Here is a 19,853-nt window from a genome sequence, read left to right as displayed (position 1 = left end):
CATTTTCAATGACAAAACAAACAGAACCATGAAAACAACATCACCACTATTACCTGATGCAGCAGCAAAGGCAAACTTTGTATGGTGTACTCTGGGGTCTCAGAAATGGCCATTTCCAGCCTCATCTCTTCTGCCTGCATTCTCAGTGGCTGGGCTTCGCTAACCTGGAAGCAAACAGACATAACACAGCTTCCTCATTGAAAGCCAAAAGACGTTAAACTGCATCCTTAGTAGCTGGGCTTCACTAACCTGAAAGGAAATTGATATAACATTTAAACTTTAAAAGCTGTCTTTCCTTCAAAAGTTAGAAACATTTGTTTTTTAAATCTTTAAATCTTCTTTTACCTTTTACAGCAACAGTCAACCTACTGAAGAATTTAAAATAGAAACAACAAATAATTAAACAAATAAATTATAAGTGAATTGACAACATTATTTTTAACTGACCAGCTAAAGAATTGAATTTAAAACAGAATAAATAATAGCAGAAGAAAATAAATAAAGAACTAAATCAATTATTACATTTGATCAGTACACTTCTGAACAACACTGTAACTCTTACCTGCAGCGCCCTCTGAATGATCACTGCTCTTTCACGACGGAAATGTGCAATGTCTTTTGGCAAGGGAACAGTCCTGTAAAAGGAGATACATGTAGCACAAAGGTCTGCAACTGTGTTTTGAATTAATTGAAAACTTGTGACATCTCAAATACCTTCCCCTTTGTTTGATATCCCAATAACCATGAACTACAGTCCCACCACAATCCCTAAATGTAACTCACTTCTTTTTATTATCCCGAACAATTACCTCATTCCCTAGTTGAAGAACGCTTCATATATTTCAGTTAATCTTATGACCTCTTTTGCATACACACACGCACATGCACACATACACATGTACACTGTACACACACCCAGACTCCCAAAGACTCGATTTAAAACCTAGCAATGATTTGTCCAATCATCAATCAAATAAACTCACAAACAAACAACACCACCAAAATGATAAAGAGTAACAGCAGATAGGGTGCACAGATTATGAAATCAACCAACCCAGTAATTTTGGGTGCAACTCCTCGTTGAGTCTCAGTCTCCTCCAGTTCAGCAACCAGCTCACTAATTTCACGGTTCAGGTCTCGTTCAAGGTCCAAGACCTTTTCTGATGACCCTGGTGTGTACAGCTGATCCAAGCGTAAAGCTGCCATGACTGCTGACAATCAGGCCGGGCTTTCTGCTAAACTCGTCTTGCTGTTTATTCTCCTAGACTTTACTTTTCATGCATTCAGTCAGTCCATAATTCAGCCTGAAATAAGAAAATGATAGACGAATTACAAAAAAATCAAGAACATTATCTGGCAAGTTGCATTTTTCACAGAATCAAACTCTATGTTTACTGCAACACAACCTGAATAATACTGCAGTCACTTACTATCTTGCTGTAACAGTGTAAACAAACAAACACTCCTGTAAACACTCTCCCATTGATCCAGCTATCCTACGACTGTAACCATAGGAACCTCAGAATAATTGCAAGATTTGCTCTGTTAAGTTTTTTGGATAGCTTTATGTTAGCGCTATAATATGAAAAAAGATCTAGGAAAAAATACGTCACCGTTTCCAAACTAGGTCAGGTCAAGGTCAAGCTTACCTTTTTTCACGAACAGCCAGCCTTATTCGCTCTTTGTAGGCAAAGTAATCCATTATTTTCATGTATGTTTTGGGGGTTTATTTTGAAGAATGCTTTGACAGAATAATAGGTAATAATGATATAGGAAAATACAAGGAAGAATTTCAAAAGTAGGTCACGTCAAGCTTACCTTTTGTCCCAAATATATCCAACCTTGATCCCGTAGATGCGATGTGTTGGTGTGATAAGAGTTACCTCCTGTCCATGGATAACAAAGCACGAGTTACCTCCCTTAGCTTCTAGAAATTTCTCGAACTGTCCAGTTAATTTTCTTTCTTCATTTCTTCTCCTTATAGGAGCCATACAGAGTCTCTAATATGCCTGGCATAGTGTGCTTACTACATGTGAACACCAGGCACTGAACTGGCCTTGCATTATATAGGCTGTATTCAATAAATGGGAGGTCCATAATCTGAGAAAGGAAACAATAAATCAAGAAACTAAAACCCAGGTGCACATCTGCGGCTCCTAGGGAGCGTGCATGCACGACATCGTCTTCCTGCCCCCTCCCTTCTCGGAGCTTTGGCGATCACAGACAGACAGACAGACAGACACACACACAGACAGACAGACAGACACTCTCTTTTATTTATATGTATAGATGATAATAATAATTAAGTAGATGTGCAACGCCAAGGCACTGCATACCCCAGCGAAAGACAAACCTCTCTCTCTCTCTCTCTCTCTCTCTCTCTCTCTCTCAAACACACACACACACACTCATACACACACACACACCCCCCAAGTCACACACGCACACATACACACACTCACTCACTCACTCTCTCACAAAAACTTCATACACACAAAACACACACCCATACGCACATATGGACAGACAGACATACACACCTTTACAAACAAACACACATACACGCACACACATACACGTATGCACACACACACACCACACACACTCACACACGAGTACAGACTCATGCACGCGTGCGCGCACACACACACACACACACACAAATACAAACACACACACTCACACGAGTACAGACTCATGCACGCGTGCACACACACACAAATACACACACACACGAGTACAGACTCATGCACGCGTGCACACACACACACACACCACACACAAATACACACACACACACACACACACACACACACACCACACACACGAGTACAGACTCATGCACGCGTGCGCACACACAAATACACACACACACACACACACACACTCACACACACACACATACATAAATACACACACACACACACACCACACACACACTCACACACACACGAGTACAGACTCATGCACGCGTGCGCACACACAAATACACACACACACACACACACACACTCACACACACACTCACACACACACGAGTACAGACTCATGCACGCGTGCGCACACACACACAAATACACACACACACACACACACACACACACACACACACACACACACACAAACAGTAACACTAACACATGTGCACAAAATGAACACAAACACACACACCGCGCGAGAGAGAAAGACTACAGGGAGGCATGACGTCATGATGCATTAATTGACGTCAAAGACTTTCGACCGTGACGTATTCTTCTTACGCGAGCTTTATCCATAGACTTGGAAACTACGGAATTTCTACCCGTCCAAAGCGGCCTTGGGTGGCGTTTGCTAAAAAAATGGGGGCGCCAATTTTACCCACCGTATTTTTGTTAGTATGGTCCCAATTTTTGGTGAACTTCCATCTCCAACTGTGGCCCATTTTCGGGCACAAAGAATCCTTCTTTATCATGTATTATTCGGTATGCACATTTCTCAAATCGATTACAGTATAGCGTTCACGGGATACCTCCAGCTTCGCTGGGATAATTGTCAGTAAGTACTGGTGTCACATGACTGATGTGAACCAGTTGATTGGCTAAAACTGTTGGAGTGCGCTAACTTTTCCACAGAGCGTATTCTTCCGCCCTTTGCCTAAGCGAGAGTGTACTCTCATCCTCAGAATTAATTAATGACACGTAGCTTATATTCTCCACAATACCAATGATTATGACCATAAATTTCCTGCTTCTCGCAGAAGTGGTTTTTTTCTGACAGATTGCATGTGCCTGTGCCACAGTTGCCACTGATCTAAAAATAGAACCCGCTGTGTCTATAAATTTTTCAGTTTCGACTTGCGAAGATTCCTCTCATAATTATGCCATGTTAGTGGCATGTAGCTTATTATCCACATTACCAAATGATGAGTTAGTAGGCTATACAATTCCCAGCAGCTAACAGAAAACACAAGTGTTATTCCGATAACTTCGAAGCAGCTAGATCAGCACGTAGCAGACTACACTGAAATACGACTGTATCTGTTCAGTAAATGAATGTTTTCCGAATTATTATTTCAAGGCAAGAACAATCGGAATCGAAAACGTGTAGGGTTTAGAACGTTCTTGACTTATTACCAGCCTGCCTCATGCGTGCAGACTCAGTGCAACGTGACGAGCAATTTTTGTTTTTGAAATGAGACTCAGTGCAGGGCTTTGATTGCCATAGCATAGCAGACAACATAAATCCCGCTCAGCAAATTACATGTTGGGCAAATGTGAACTATAAAACGATGGGGATATAATACGTGTAGGGTTCAGAGCATTCTTACCGTTCATATTTAGTTCCAGACTCCCCGATGAGTGAAGATACCACACGAGAAACATGCCACATTTATTTTGAAAATGTGCTTACCGTTGACCTTGGCAAGGGGCAACACTCTGCACAGTCAATCTGTCGAAGCTCAATGAAGGTTTCGAATATGTGACCCGTTGTCACGATTTCATCTTTCGCCTGTGTTACTGTACATATTTCCCCCTCGATATATACTCAAGACTGAAATGTTGTTTCCTGGTAAACTTAAGAAGTGAAATCATTTATGGACGAAAAGCATGTCAGTTTCTAGCATGTGAAGAAAATTGGTGGTGAAATGTAATAGATGTCACTCCCAAAATCGAATTCTTCGAAAACGTGTACTGAGTGGTTACGTCCCTTGAGTAAGAAGGGAAACATTTTAGGATGAATCAAATTTCTAAGTTAAATAAAAAAAAATTGGTTGGACAAATTTGGCCCCATGAATGTAAGGTACACAAGGTCGCTCATCAGTACTATCGAAGGGTTTTTTGTTTGTTCAGTGTAGAGTTTATACTAGATCAACGAGGCCGAGAATCGAAATATCAACACGGCGAAAGATGAAAACGTCACACCGTATAACTCAGCTACAAGTCAAACACTGTACATGTAGTTTCTTTGTACTAGTCGACAACCCATGACAATGTTTAAACGGCTGACAGTGTCAATAAATCAAACAAGACACTCAGCCGGTTACAGAGCGATAAGTCAACACGAACCACTCTCTTCATTTCTTACTTTTCGCCGAAACTTCGGACAGTCACATATTTGAATGAAGCAGCAAGGACATTGCAAACTCATCTCTATCGCTTTTAGCTACCGTCGCGAAATGATGTAAAATATACTGTTGCCACCTACCGTGTGTGAAAGCAGCGTCGAAAATCACTTGTTTTGGTTCGCAAGAACGTTCAATAGCTCAAACAAACGAGCACATTGTGCGTTGCTAGTCGCCCAGCAACAAGCGGCTAAAGCTACCCGTGTTAACAACTGTAAAAGCTGAACATCTTATGAATTATGAAGAACCACGACTACCTTTTCATATAAATGTTTGCAAAAGAATTGTTTGTTGGTATTTTAGTCATTCCTGATCCAAGTTGATGACATTTATCAGCATAAAGATATGGAAAACGACAGGTTAGCAAGGTCGATCAAGAACTGAACCGTTTAAGAATGCACCAAATTGGAACATTTTTTTATGAGCTTTGTGAGTGTGAAGAAGTGGCAAGCAAACAAACAAACAAACAAATAAAAAAGCAAACAAACAAACAACCACGCGCTTTCAATTTAAGGCTGGAGTCTACCCCTTGTAAAAATGATACTTTTTTTGAATGAACTTTTCTGTAAGTTCAGGTAGTCTGAGGCCAGTAATAACAAATAAAATAGGGCGTACCATGGTAATGACAAAATGTTCAAGATAACGACTGAACTTGAGTATGGGGTATCAGATTTTTTCCCAAACCACTACTGATGAAATTTCTAAGATTTCATTGTGGATATGGATACAAATCAACAATCAAACCTGAAGAAAAGTGATAGAGGAATAGTATAAAACACACAAAAAGTTACTTTGTTTTTAAATTCGGAACAAACAACACTTTGTACCAACTTTTGAAACTAAACTTCAAGCATGAAACACCAACATGAAATTAAAAGGATAAAAGTGAAGACATTAAAGTCTATTAGTCTTGGCGAGAGGGAGAATTCTTGGTTTTGAGTACTTTACGTCAAGACATTGTGTGCGATGACGTAATAAAATTGTAAAAGATGGTATGTTCATGGGTGCAACCTGGAAAATTCCCAAAACCGGCAAAAGTTGGGTTCCAGCTTTTTTAGTATTTAAAATGCCAAAAAAAACCTCTTCTGGAACAAAAACATCGGCAGCCGATGAAACCAAACACCGGCTGCTTGCGTGTAGCCGGCAGAGTTGCAAAAATTCAACTCGTTTGGATCAGGTAAAAAAGACATTCTCCTCACCCCCACCCCAATTTTTTTAAATTTTTATCCCGACCAAACATAAAAAACACTTTCACACAACAATGGTAACATTGTAATTGTGCATATTTACGTAATGAACCATGTATCCATAATCCAATACTGGCAATAGTATGATCCAAGTGACGCCCCAATGCATTGACGCTCAACATGACTATTAGTTATCAGGAGTTTTCAGTCAGCACAATTTAACTCTCAAGCCTCCAGGGTTCTGTTCCATCTTCACTTCTCTCCATATCATTCAGTCAACAAGTTATAGATACTGTGATGAAATGGGACGCGGAAAAATAGATTACTCCAGCGGAATTCGTAAGTTGTGTCCGCGGAAATCCGCAGTAAAGTCCCACCCCTGGTTAATTACTATTTGGCTGGAGATGCAAACTGACAAACTGCATGAAGTTTTGTTTGGCTGGCAACACTAAAGCATAGCTGCCAACCTTCTGAAGTCAAAATCCAGGAGCCAGGGGGTCCAGGAGGACCGTTTAGTCTTAAATATGAGCAGGGAAAAGTTGTAAAATTCGGAAGATTCAAGGAAAATCCGGGAGGGTTGGCAGCTAAGCTAAAGGTACGTGTAGGCATCTGTGAGATAGTTGTGGGAAGCTCCTGGCAGTTTATATCGTAATGTGCGACAAAACAACAAATCTTTGCTCTTTCTGCTGTGACTTAGGCACTGCATCTTTAACGTGATAAATTTTGAACTGTGGTGCTCCAACTAACCACACATCTAACCCATTTTGACCACACACAAAAACACATGAGGAAAGGAAAAGTATTTGATTGGGACATGATATTCTTAAAGTATAGTTTTTATGCAAGTTCAAAGATTGCTATAAGGAGAGAAATAAAAAGAAAAAAAACCGTTTGAGAAATTTTCTTCTTCTCATTTGCTGACATCATTATTTAAGATAATGTAGGAAATTCATATAAGACTTTTGCACAAGTATCACCACTGAATAGATAAGTAAAATTAAAATGAAAAAATATAGATTTGTGAACGTAAATACCTGCTTTTAATTCTTTATCAATGCTGTCTATCATTTAATTGGAACAAATCAATGGGGCAAAGTTCTACTTCCTCTTCTTGGGGGAAGACTCTAGCTTTCAACCTTTTCGTCCGCTTCAATTTCTTTCATAAAATAAACAAATTAAAAAGAGCAAACATTTTATTTTGCTTCTGCCTTTATTTGCAAAATTATCATCAAGTAATACGATCAGCTGGCTAAAATCAAGAGAACAATATTTATTCATTTAAGAGGCATATAAAATTATGAATACCTTGTGAAAGACTTCAGGCAAAGGGAAATAAAATAAAGGAATGACAGGCTCGAATTATGGAAGAATCCACAACAAAATACAAGCTGAAAATTCGTCTTTCTGAATATTCGAAAATCAGACAAGAAACAAGTAGTAATGCAAACACTACTGCAAAAAAACTAGTGTTGAAACATGTTTACATCAATGAAAGCTTACTGATTAAACTGTCTTTGCTACACATGTTCTGGAATATCTCATTCAATCAAACAAAACTGGAACTCTTTCCTCGTGATAGATTCATGGGGCTGGGGAAAAATCAACAAGTAAAACATGCAGCACCTAAATGATTTACCATAGTGTCTCTCTTCTTCATACATCTACCACTCGAGTGCAGCTAAGCTTACGTAATACAAAAGTTTTATTATAAGGTCCAAACAAGTTGGTATTGGCAACATATTGTCCTGCCAGGTTACCCATGTGGAAATTCAGGCTGCTTTCAAAGCAAAGGGGAAAGCGAGCTGCCATACAATATGGCACAACCCATTTCTTTTTCTTTTTTTTCATGCAAGTGTGTATTGTTTTCTGAGACTTTCGCTGTGAACTTGGGATCTTTATCATGCACATGAGTGCACACAGGGCCGTTCAGACACCGCGGAGAGTCTGCACAACGTTGACTCAGGGGTAAAAATCCCATGCCGAACGTTGGGGTCGAAGTATGCCGATAGCGACAACTGGTTTCAAGCCAGCGCTGCTACCAACTGCGCTATCTCTCCACCTGATCTGAGTACACTTACAAAGTCCTCACTACAAGGTCATCAGGGTCATGCTTGCAGAGTTGCAATAGCTGATATCAGAACCTTTTTCTCGCAATGAAGAGAATGACAAAACCCTGTCAAATCTTTTTTTTTTTTTAAACAAGTTGCGTAAGGTGAAATTACTACATTTAGTCAACCCGTCAGTATTGGTACATGTGTGCATTCCTGATTACTTCTGAGTAACACGTAAATCTTCAAATATGTACAGAGTATATATTTTTTTAAATCTAAGATTATTTTTTTAGCATCATTGTAAATTAGACATGCATGGGATTTCTTTCTTTCTTCTCTTCTCCTAACTTCACCTGTTCCACAAGTAACGACCGATTTTTATGAAAATCAGGGACACAGCCTATGAACAAACTGGTGTGTGTGTGTGACAGCGTGTGTCTGTGTCTGCGAGTGTGTTTGTGTCTCTCACGTGCCTTCTAGTATACATGCGTGTGCCATGTCTGTGTATGTATGTCCACACAACTCTACATATCAGGTGTTTTTTTTTAACTGCAAGATCTAAAGATGTCAGTTATCTTCAGTAGCCTTTATTCCAGTCCACTACATTGTTCATCGGCTTGCCAGAGTTGTACAACTTCAGGTTGTCCACAAAGGTCTTTGCCACCTGTTTGAGACAGACAAAAAACAATCTTCTTTGATATATATATATATATGTACCAGTCAAACTGTGGACCATGCAGGAATAGACACACACAAAATGGGGCTGGTGCTAGTCATCATTTGAGACCAGGGTTTTGGCCAGGCATCAGATTTGAGAAATAACTGTTGCTTTGAATACATTTTACAACAGATTTTTAATTTCTCACAAACACAATTCAGGTATCAGACATGACAAAATTTCTCAATCCAAAAATGAAAAGGAACATTAACCCAGAATCACTCATACTGAACCACACACACACACACAAACACACACACACCACACACACAGCTATAAACACGAACACCCTTGGCTTCAAAGGTAGGTATTCTTCTCTTACAGTTACACTTTATGTTTCATTCCACCATACTAACTGAAAATAAAAGATCACAAAACAATCACACCTATGAAAACAAACTTGCACACACAAATCATTGTCATCCTTTTAAACTACTGATTTCTCTCCACCCTACCCTTCCACACACACATCCCTCTCCCACCACTTATTGCCCTCCCAAGTGTGGACTGGGAAAGGCCTCTTACCTGGTCAGGTAAGGACGGTCCTGATACATGTGGTGTGATCACAATGTTTGGCAAAGACCACAACTCACTGTCAGCCGGCAGCGGTTCTTCATTGAACACATCAAGTATGGCACCACCAATCCACCCTTCTCTGACAAATAAGACAAACAAACACAGAAAAATTAACACAGATAAAGAAAAACAGATAAACACACACACAAGCACATACACACACGTTCACACACATACAGTGACACGTGTTTGCGTGTGGACACAGTATGTACAGTTTCAATAACAACAGGATCTAGCATATTACAGAATACATACTTTTCAGCAATTGTTCTTCACACCTTGACCCAAACTAGACTTGAGCAACTTTTCTCGTCCCGTATACAGTGCTTTTGCAAACATTAAAGAATAACGATGCAAACTGGAGTCAAAATATACTTCTTAACAATTCACTTACAATTTTGTATTGGTACTTCAATTCAGCTACCTACCCTGTTAACTGCGATCTCTGTCTGTCCACCTGCCATAATCTTCTCAAGCCAGCATAAATTGAGCCACTGTTAAAAACTGACATACACCATACTGTTATAATTCTGACTAAAATGAAGGGATGTTGTCAGGCATGGGAATTGAAAATTGTAAAAAAGGCTGAAAATTTATAACTGAAGATGCGAAGCGTGAAGTCGACGGCGCGAAGCGCCTAGCCTTACTAGGGGGGTCCGGGGGCATGCTCCCCCAGAAAAAAATTTCTCCAAAGAACCCAGAATTTCTGGTGTCATCTGAGCTCCAAGTTTGCCATTAAATTCTGTTGTTAGAATCAGAGTTTGTAGTACCAATTTTAGCTTTATTGAAGAAAAAAAAATTTACATGTATTATATGGTTTAAATTTGTAAAAAAATTGATCTGTTGAGACAAACAGGAAAATGTAACTTGTAACACAATCTGTGCAATCTGGTTTACTTTCAAACATAAAAGTTCAAGTAATTGAGGCGGGCGATAGCAGTGCATGAACAAAGTACGGAAAGTTTTCGCGGGCTTTTGCGCAAAGGCAAAAGTAACCGGTGCTTTATTTGTGTGCCTCCCCCCTTTACTTTTTCGGCGGAACAAAAAAAAATCGGCGGACAATTCCCATGCCTGGTTGTGCATTCCATAGGCCCGAAGAAAATAAAACAGCTGAAATTATCAGCCGACAAGAAGTTGCAAAATCTCAGAAAGGACTGCATGCTAAAAAACCTTAAACAGCAGGCAAATATTTTAAGAGAAGGAAAGAGGCACCTTACCTGACAGCTTTGATAAGACTTTCGTCTCTTATCACACTTCCTCTGCCAATATTGATCAGGACGCTTTTCTATTTATATAAACAGAACAAAATGGAAATTGAGCATGATAGGTTTTCAGCCGACATAGACAAACATTCACACACCTGCTCACAACTCCAAAATTTTAGTAATAAATTTTAATTTAATTAATATACTTACCCAACTCACGTATATAGCAATTAACTCTAGTTCAGTGCTGGTAACGCTGTACGCGTCCCCTTGGTAACAAGGGAGACCACTCTAAAAAAGAGAGTGAGCCATCCCATAATGCCAGACCAACTACCGGTCCGACTTCCGTATGCGTGCGCATAGGCCGCCATTTGTATCATACCAAACGAAGCCCAACTCACTTCTTTCTTAGTCCCAAAAACCGCCACAGCGGGGAGGCGGGAGGGATTAAACAACGTGAGTTGGGTAAATATATTAATTAAATTAAAATTTATTACTAAAATTTTGGATTAAATTACATAACTTTACCCAACTCACGTATAGCAGATTGCTACTATAGGTGGTGGGTACTTACCAAAATTCAAGCATGTAGGACTTGCCCTGCAGCTACCAAAGCAGGTAGCGCAGAACTGCCGTCCTGTCTCAGTGAAGAGATGTCCCTGAGATAGAAATTTATGAAGATATCTTCGGATCGCCAGTAGGCTGACTCGAGAACTTCAGCAAGTCGACCAGACTTGAGGACTGCCAGGGAGGAAGCCCATGCTCTTGCCTCGTGTGTCCTGGCTGCAGTGAGAGGCAAGACTGCCCTAATGTCTCCAGATTGAGCCTCCCACCAGGCATAAGCTTGTTTGATAAGATTGGAGACCCACTTGGTCAACGTAACCTTTGCGATGTCCTTATGCCTAGCCGTGTTCAGAGATATAAACAGCAATTTCTGATTTTCTGAACGAAGATGCCGCGTGCGTGACAGGTAACTACTGAGTGACCTAACGGGGCAATTGACTACATCTGGATCGCCAGGAGCGAGAACATCGCTCAAGGGCATGATGTGGAGGACGGGCGAAATCTGACCAGGCTTCTGGTTCTTTGCAAGGAAACCTGGAGTAAACTTAAGAGAAACGGATCCATCTTTTTCAAAAGAGATATCTTTCTCTAATCCTGATAAGGCGTGAACCTCACTGCCTCTCCTAGAGGTAGCGAGCAACGTTAAAAAGACCGTCTTGCGTGTCAAATCAATCAAAGAAGCTGAGAGAATAGGTTCAAAATCTTCCGAGGCTAAAAACCGCAAAACTAACATCAAGTCCCAGGCAGGGAGTTGTGACTTTGAGCGCGCTGCCGTAAGGGAGGCACCCTTAATGATGCTAGAAATCACTCCGCCGAGTGAAATCTTGTGACCGAGTTGCGAAAGAGTTGAGGAGATCGCGGGCCTCCGTACGCGAAGAGACGAGGGAGAGGCTCCCTGTTCTGCCATCCAAGACAGGTGGTTGGCAACCTGCATTGATCTAGGTGATAAGGGATTAACCCCGTTAACAGAGCACCACCTAGACCATGCCGCCCAGTGAGAGGAGTACACAGAAGTCGTGGACTCCCTATGAGCATGACGGACAAATTTCAAAGTGGAAGTAGAGGCCCCTGCCCTAAGCAAAGAGCTTCGGACAGAATCCAGGCGTGAAGGCTCAGGACCCGCGGATTTTCGTGGGGGATGCCTGACCGAGGCTGAACGAGGTCTCCCTTTTTCACGGCGAGAGGAATCGGGTGCCGAACTGCTAGACGCAGTAAATCGGGAAACCAGTGCTGGCTTGGCCAAAGCGGGGCGACCAGAACCAGCGCTGGTTTCTCTAAGTCGACTTTCCTGAGTACCTTGCCCAAAAGGCAGAACGGAGGGAAAGCATACGCTGTCAGGTTTGTCCAATCGATTTCCAAGGCATTCGCCTTCCAGGCCAGAGGATCTGGGAAGGGGGAAACAAAGAGAGGAAGTCTCGCAGAGAACCTCGTCGCAAAGAGGTCGATCTGTGGCTTGTCTATCTGAGCCCAGATCCGCTGCAGGGATTGGTGTGAAAGAGTCCATTCCGAATGAACCACCTTGTCCCCTCTGCTCAGGGTGTCCGCAAGGACGTTCAGACTGCCCCTCAGATACACAGCTGAAAGCAGAATGTTCTGAGCGTAGCACCATGTCAAAATGCCGCACGCTTTGTCTGAAAGGCTGAGAGATCGCGTCCCCCCCTGTCTGTTCACATAAGACGCCACAGTTGTATTGTCTGTGTGGAGCCTGACGTGTTTGCCCTCCAGAAAGGGCCTGAACGCCTGTAGGCCCAAGGAGACGGCCTCCAATTCCAGCACATTGATGTGAAGGGAGGACTGAGCTGAGTCCCAAACCCCTGACACCGTCTGCTCGTCTAGATGAGCACCCCACCCTGTCAGAGATGCGTCCGTGTAAAGCTCGCTCTCTGGCGGTGGGCGAACAATGGGAACTCCCTGGAACAGCAAAGGGAGCAACCATACGCGAGTTGTGTGCAGAAACCACGAACCCAGAGCTATCTGGACATTCCAGCCTTGGGATGACTGATCCCAACGAGCCTGCAGAGCAGACTGGAAAGGCCTCTTGTGTACCCTGCCTAACGGAATGAGCGTTGCCATCGAATCCATTTGGCCCAGTACCGAAGCCAGGACCCGTACGCTGGCCCGATTCTCTCCGTAAAAAGAACGGATCAGATCCTGGAGCTTGACTATCCTTCTCTGAGAAGGACGAACAGTCCAGTCTCGGGTGTCGAACTCCATGCCCAGATAAACAAACCTCTGAGAAGGCACCAACTCCGACTTTGTGAGGTTTATGGAGAAGCCGAGCTGAGAGGCCTGACTGAGCACTCTCTGAGTGTGAGCCTCGCAAAACTCTTTGTCCTGATGGAGGATCAACCAATCGTCTAAATAGGCTCTGAGACGAACCCCGCTCTTTCTTACCAGAGCACAAAGCTGTCTGACGATCATCGTAAAGATCCAAGGCGCTAGAGACAGGCCGAAAGGAAGAGACCTGAACTGGTAAGCTCTGTCTCCCCAGGGGAAGCGTAGCCACTTTCTGTCTGCTACGTGCATCAGTATAATTATGAAAGTACGCATCTGTGAGATCCACAGACGTTGCCCAGTCCCCCGGACGCAGCGCCTCCCGTACTGAGGTTGTAGTCTCCATAGTGAACTTGAACCCCCTTAGGAACTTGTTCAGGGCAGACAAATCCAAGACCGGTCTCCATGCCCCCGAGGCTTTCGGTACTACAAAGAGTCTGCCGTAAAACCCCGGAGACTGAAGGTCCGTGACCTCCTCTATTGCTCCCTTGAGCAGAAGGGCAGTCACCTCCTTTTGTACGGCGGCCCTTGCCTCCGTATCCCTTGGAGCCCTGCATGGCGGAATTATCCTGGTCAGAGGTGCCTTTTCCCCTGACCAGAGAAGCCGGAATCCCGAACTCACTATCCCGGTAACCCACTTGCTGTCCACTAGCTGCAGCCAGGAAGTGAGGGCCCTGGACAGGCCACCCGTTACAACCAGTGCGGGGGCTACCGGAATGAGAGGTTCGGGAACGCATCATTGGGGGTGAGGCTTGCGCCCCGACCCCCTAGATCCTCCAAAAGATTGACCCCTCTTAGGGTAAGGAGCTCCGCGGCCCCTACCCCTCGAAGAGAAAGACTGCTTTTGTGTCTTCCCGCCGCCACCAGACGAAGAGGTCTGGGGCTTGCTAGAGGACTGAGTCTGCGTCTGCGGCTTATTCTGAGACTTTTGGAAGCCCTGGAGCGCAAGATGGGAGAAAGCAATGTCCCTTGCGTCCTGAGACTCCTTCTGGAACGCGTCAATGGATGACTGACCCAAAAGGGCACCGTCTGAGAAAGGCGAGACCTTCAAGTTCTCGATAGTTGCCCTATCCCGAATCCTGGAACCTGTCAAGAAGGCAGATCTCCTGGAGTGCACTGCTTGGGCATAGAGTTTAGCCGAAAGGGACATCTGTTCTTTCGAAACCTTAGCCAGCGTGGAGAGAAGAGTGGTGGCGACCAAAGCCGAAGCGTCAAACCGGAACTCGAAAGGATCGAGTGATGTGGCAATGCATCTTGACAAAGACCTTTGTAAAGACTCAGACACGGAAGAAAGTTCCAGCAACGACCTTCCCGCTTCTTCAATAGCAGCAAGTGAAGCGTCAGTAAAAGGAACAGGCTTGTCCTCACTGTACACCTCCTCACGCAGCACAGCCATTCCCGGTGAAACCGGAAGCACGGCCGAAGGCAGGGCAAACGATTCAATCAAGTTGACTGATTGAGGGGCAAACTTGCAATTCAAGAAACCGGAAACTTGACCCCCAGGCTTCGCAAGCCAATCAGTAACATCGTCCGGTGCGTCCCCATGTTGCAACAACAGAGGAACAGCTGGACCACGTTTAGTCTTAAAGACATTTGCCATTTCGTAGGCAATTGACGAAGATTCGCAGAACCGGAACTGAGATTTCTGTTCTCGTGCCGACCGGAAATCGTCAAACGCGGATCGTGGTGGAGGAAGCTTTGACCTACTTTCAGCCACCCCTTCCGGGAAATACTTAAATGCTGTCTCGGCGGCCAGCGCCACTGCGCTTGGCAACCTCGACAGCAAATTAAGTTGAGGGTCGTCCCCCATAGCGGACGTACCCTCGTCGGCCTCTCCCTCTTGCTCAAAAGCGCAATCGGGAGGGTGACCCCCAGAGAGACTCTCCTGGTCAATCCAAAGGTCATCCAGGCCAACCACTTCCTGCCCCCCCGGGCGGAAGAGGACGATGCGGCTCCCCACATTCCTCCAAAGAAGGGGGAAGGAGCGCACCACCCTTTCGCTGCACAGGGCCCGTCGACCCAACCGACCGGGCGCTTCCGCGCGAGGGGTCAGCCAGGTTGTCAGGGCTATTACGGCTCGCAGGCTTTGCAGCCAAGGTCGCCTTTTCCTCCTGTACACGCACCCCACTTTCACCGGAGAACCCGGCTACTCGTGGGGTAGACATACCTTTGCCGTGAACCGGCATGTTCAGCAGAGACACACAACGAACGTCACCGTCCTGCGAAGCATGAACATCAGCACGCGTAGTGACAGACGACGCAGAAGCTGTAGCAGAAGGCGAGGGCCGGATCCTGGCAAGAGAAGGCGGATCCGCAACACCGGAAGGGAGGGAGCGAAGTTCCGCCCGAGTTGAAGACAGCTCAACCGCCAAAGTTGTGACCTGTGAACTCAAAGTGAGTAACAAAGACGCTACGTCTGCAGCGGCCAAACCTGGGCAAACAGGAGTCCCAGAAACAACAGCAGTATTATCCACATGAGTACTGCTATCTGTAACCTGCGTAGACAAAACGGGGGAAGCAAGCATTTCCGCCCAAACTGGGGATTTAGCGGACAAGTCAGAACCTACAGAAGTGGCATGACCGGCACTTTTAGTTTTGCTAGACCCTTTCTTACTGGGCGTGGCATCAGTAGCAACCTGTCTCGCACTAGGCTTCCGCCATGACAACAAAATAAACTTACAAAAAATGTTCAGAGAAAATTTTCATAAGTCCAAGATGAGCGACAAAATGTCGCTAAAATTACAAGTAAAACCGAAAGATCTCACCAAATACAGCAGAGGTATAGGTGCAAGGCTTAGGCGGCGACCAAGGGGCGAAATCCAAGTCCTAAGACGAAGTAAGGCTGAACACAGCCAGAGCGTACGTAAACACGTCCAGTTCCTTGGACCGCTGAGTTTGGAAATGATACAAATGGCGGCCTATGCGCACGCATACGGAAGTCGGACCGGTAGTTGGTCTGGCATTATGGGATGGCTCACTCTTTTTTAGAGTGGTCTCCCTTGTTACCAAGGGGACGCGTACAGCGTTACCAGCACTGAACTAGAGTTAATTGCTATACGTGAGTTGGGTAAAGTTATGTCATTTAATTCAGATTTTGTTATTAATGTGATCCTTGATTTTCCATTCAAAAATTTAAGCAAGTGCAAAATTCACCAAAATACAGAGAAAACAAAGGTCACAAATCCTCTTGATCCAAGGATGGATTCAAAACCACACCTTATGGGAGAAAACAAAGTTAGGAAGAGTACTGCAGTGGACCCCCCTCCTCTTTTAAGACCGATTTAAAACAGTCCGCTGTGAAGACCTTGCTTTTTCAGATATTCTGTTAATAACCTCCGTAAATTTACCTCCATTTTAAGACTCGGGTATTTTAAGACCTGTATTTCCCAGATTTCTGGAGGTCTTAAGGGCAGGTGGGCCAGTGCAAAATTGACCAAATCGTTCAAAACACTGTTTTGGGTATTTTAGCAGATTATGTTTCCATAACATACCTATCATCCATGTGTGTCGGTGTTTTTGTCAAAAGTGTCCTATTTATCTGTCAATAAAGACAAAATGTGAACATGTGTGGCATTGATTGTCTTCTGTAGTCGATATTCCCCCGCCAAAAAATGTCTCATTTCAAAGGCTAGTTACGGCTTTGTCCTCAGCAAAACAGTGCATTCACGACATACGAAACTGCGCAGCAGCTCTTGACCTATAACATGACATCAGTGTTTTGATGAATGTTCCATTCACTCAGCCACTTGTCCGTTGCAAAGGCAGCAATCGTAATCGAACGGAAATGTCCTTATTTGGAAGGTACTCGACATCCATTGGTTCGTTTCATAAACCGAAATCGGGAACCAGTTTACTTTGTGAGTGCGCATGCTCAGCTTACGAATTTTGCATACGGAAACTACCGAAGAGACTCTCGGCCATGACGGGAACACCCGAAGTTCACTCGGTTTTACAACATCCTGGTTACACATCAAACGATCGGTGACAACCGAAAGCGAATTTTTCCTTGAGAAACAACCTTTGATACGATAACAATGGCTCGAAATAAGAAAGAGGACAATGTCTTTATTAGTTCGGTTAGCAACAACAAGTAGTTCCGCTGGTACTAGGCCAAAGTTTGGATTCTGTCGGTGTTTCCGATACAGAGGAAAGCTTTGATCTCCACGCAGATCCACAGGTCGCCATTTCCGAACACGCTATGCAGCACACTTTTTACGTCTCGGCACTGGCTTGCTTTGCGCTGAATTTGAGTCAGTTTCTGTGTAGTATCTCCTCGACAAGCAAGTTGAGCATTTGCTACGCAAAAAAAACAAAAACAGGAGAAAGTATCCAACATCAGTCAGATTATCGGTAATGTTTGCTGGGCCTGCCATTTCCCGAACGAAACTGGATCAGCAACTGTTTGTATCAATCTGCACTTTCGTAAATTCCGTCACTGTCTTGACGAACTGTGTCATTTTCTTCACCGCGATACACAGTTCATTGCGAAGAGCTTCCTCAGTAAATCGTTCAGATTCCACGTACGATTTGTTGTCAAAAAACAACTCAAACGAAAGTTTCAAACTCATCATCCTCCATCTTGCTTGTCGAAGCACCAAAGTACTGTATCGATGTAAAAACAAAAGCAGAAAACTTCGAGGAAATCAACAAATCGACGAGATAACGGAAGGAAATAAGTCTCGTTCTGGCTCAAGTAAGTAACCGTTAAAAATACCGTTATTCTCGCATGCAAATACAAACGAGAATCGGGTCATTGATACACGTTTAGCGCTGGGGCACTATCCCCATGCAGGTTGACAGAGGGAAAGAAGGGATGGACGCATAAATTCTCTGCTGACGTGCTAAAGGCTAAGTAGTTTGCAATTCAAATAAACTAAGCTGTTCATTCATAACACAGTTTTGTCCTTGTGTGTCTGTTTCAATAGTGTTTCTGTGGTGTTCAATCTTCAATGTCGTTTTTCTCAGTTCAGCCATTTTGCCTACGGTTACGTCTTGGGTTACGCGATTTCTCTGGCTGTAATTTAGCTAGAGCAATATTTTCTTTTGTAGTTTGTGCAGAATATAACATTCTGGGGGATTACGAAGGGATTTTGCTGAAATTTTATTATAGTCATATCCAGATTATTTCAAAAAATAATTTCGCAAGCGTTACCCTAAAGTTTGACAGTTGTAACAAAGAAGTGTTCCTAACTCCAAGTATAAATATAATAAACAAAATCTGCTTCGTAATCCCCTAGAGCATACCCAGAAGGATAAAATAAAACAATAATTAGAAGTGTGACAATCACATCTGATGAAAATCCGTGTATCTCCTGTACTCCACTTTTGTCTGTATTTTGACTGTTTTTGTCGCGTAAAACAAAAACCAGCAACCGAAAATACAAAAAGTGACTATTCTTTGTCATCATTTGTTCATTTCTTTCATAAAATAACATTCAGACACAATAAAACATTCAAAATTGAAAAAAAGGTAGTGCACTGGCCCACCTCCCCTTAAAAGGGGGGTTCCCCTGTACTTCTAACAGAAACAGTGAGCGAAAACAATTCAAAACAAGAAATTCCTCCGAGGTAGGAAAAACACCCCCGTCCTTACCATTCTCACTGCCACCAACTGAGAAGGTTATTTCCCTTTGACCATTAATATGTCCCTCTATAAGTCCTTGTAAAATGTTAATCCACCAATAACTCCCTAACCGTGTGTTTGACTGGTCCCAATTTTTGTAAGGACCGTCTCAGGAATGTATAGAACCTGTTCACCAAGTTTGGTGACGATCGGTCCGTTCATTCTTGAGATCTATATGCGAACACAAACACACAAACAAACAAACACATCGACCGAATCCTATACACACCCCTATACCGGGGGTGTAAAAATAATTGGAAGAAACAAGAAGAATAAAAACAAAAGTTACTTCTGCCATTGTACTGACCTTTTCTTGGCATTGTTTCAGCACGTCCCCTGACAGTAAGTCTTGTGTCGCAGGTGTGTGCGGCAAAATGCTACACACGTAGTCACAGTTCCTCAGCACCTCCCCCAGGGCATCCATACCCCTGCACGTCATTAATCACCTGGCTGCACTGTATTGTTCTTGTTGAAAGTGATCACGAATAATTTGTTTACTAGAGAAGATGGATTATCGCTGGGAATTAAGCTATGACTTGTGCCCGTAACGACAC

At 43.5% G+C, this 19,853-nt stretch overlaps 2 protein-coding genes across 4 annotated transcripts in view; both read right to left on the bottom strand.

Moving 5' to 3' along the window:
* Positions 1 to 5,265, bottom strand: part of LOC138963952 (uncharacterized) — a 124,453-nt gene extending 119,188 nt beyond the window's left edge. For 2 of the 3 annotated variants that reach the window (XM_070335806.1, XM_070335808.1), the window contains exons 1-5: positions 5,185 to 5,265; positions 1,819 to 1,886; positions 1,055 to 1,304; positions 563 to 635; positions 54 to 164 (exon numbers count right to left, since the gene is read on the bottom strand). In XM_070335806.1, coding sequence (XP_070191907.1) covers positions 54 to 164; positions 563 to 635; positions 1,055 to 1,206 — 336 coding nt within the window. In that variant the 5' untranslated portion in view covers positions 1,207 to 1,304; positions 1,819 to 1,886; positions 5,185 to 5,265. The remainder of the gene's footprint in view (positions 1 to 53; positions 165 to 562; positions 636 to 1,054; positions 1,305 to 1,818; positions 1,887 to 5,184) is intronic. The other variant, XM_070335807.1, reaches the window with a different exon arrangement.
* Positions 5,266 to 7,475: 2,210 nt separating this feature from the next.
* Positions 7,476 to 19,853, bottom strand: part of LOC138963950 (glyoxylate/hydroxypyruvate reductase A-like) — a 24,852-nt gene continuing 12,474 nt past the window's right edge. Inside the window, exons 8-10 of the mRNA XM_070335805.1 lie at positions 10,851 to 10,918; positions 9,583 to 9,712; positions 7,476 to 9,003 (exon numbers count right to left, since the gene is read on the bottom strand). Of these exons, the coding sequence (XP_070191906.1) occupies positions 8,917 to 9,003; positions 9,583 to 9,712; positions 10,851 to 10,918 (285 nt within the window). The 3' untranslated portion in view covers positions 7,476 to 8,916. The remainder of the gene's footprint in view (positions 9,004 to 9,582; positions 9,713 to 10,850; positions 10,919 to 19,853) is intronic.

Source organism: Littorina saxatilis, linkage group LG4, assembly GCF_037325665.1.
Source record: "Littorina saxatilis isolate snail1 linkage group LG4, US_GU_Lsax_2.0, whole genome shotgun sequence".
Lineage (NCBI taxonomy): Eukaryota > Metazoa > Mollusca > Gastropoda > Littorinimorpha > Littorinidae > Littorina > Littorina saxatilis.
Note: the sequence above shows the minus strand (reverse complement) of the source record. Positions and strands in the feature narration are given on the sequence as shown.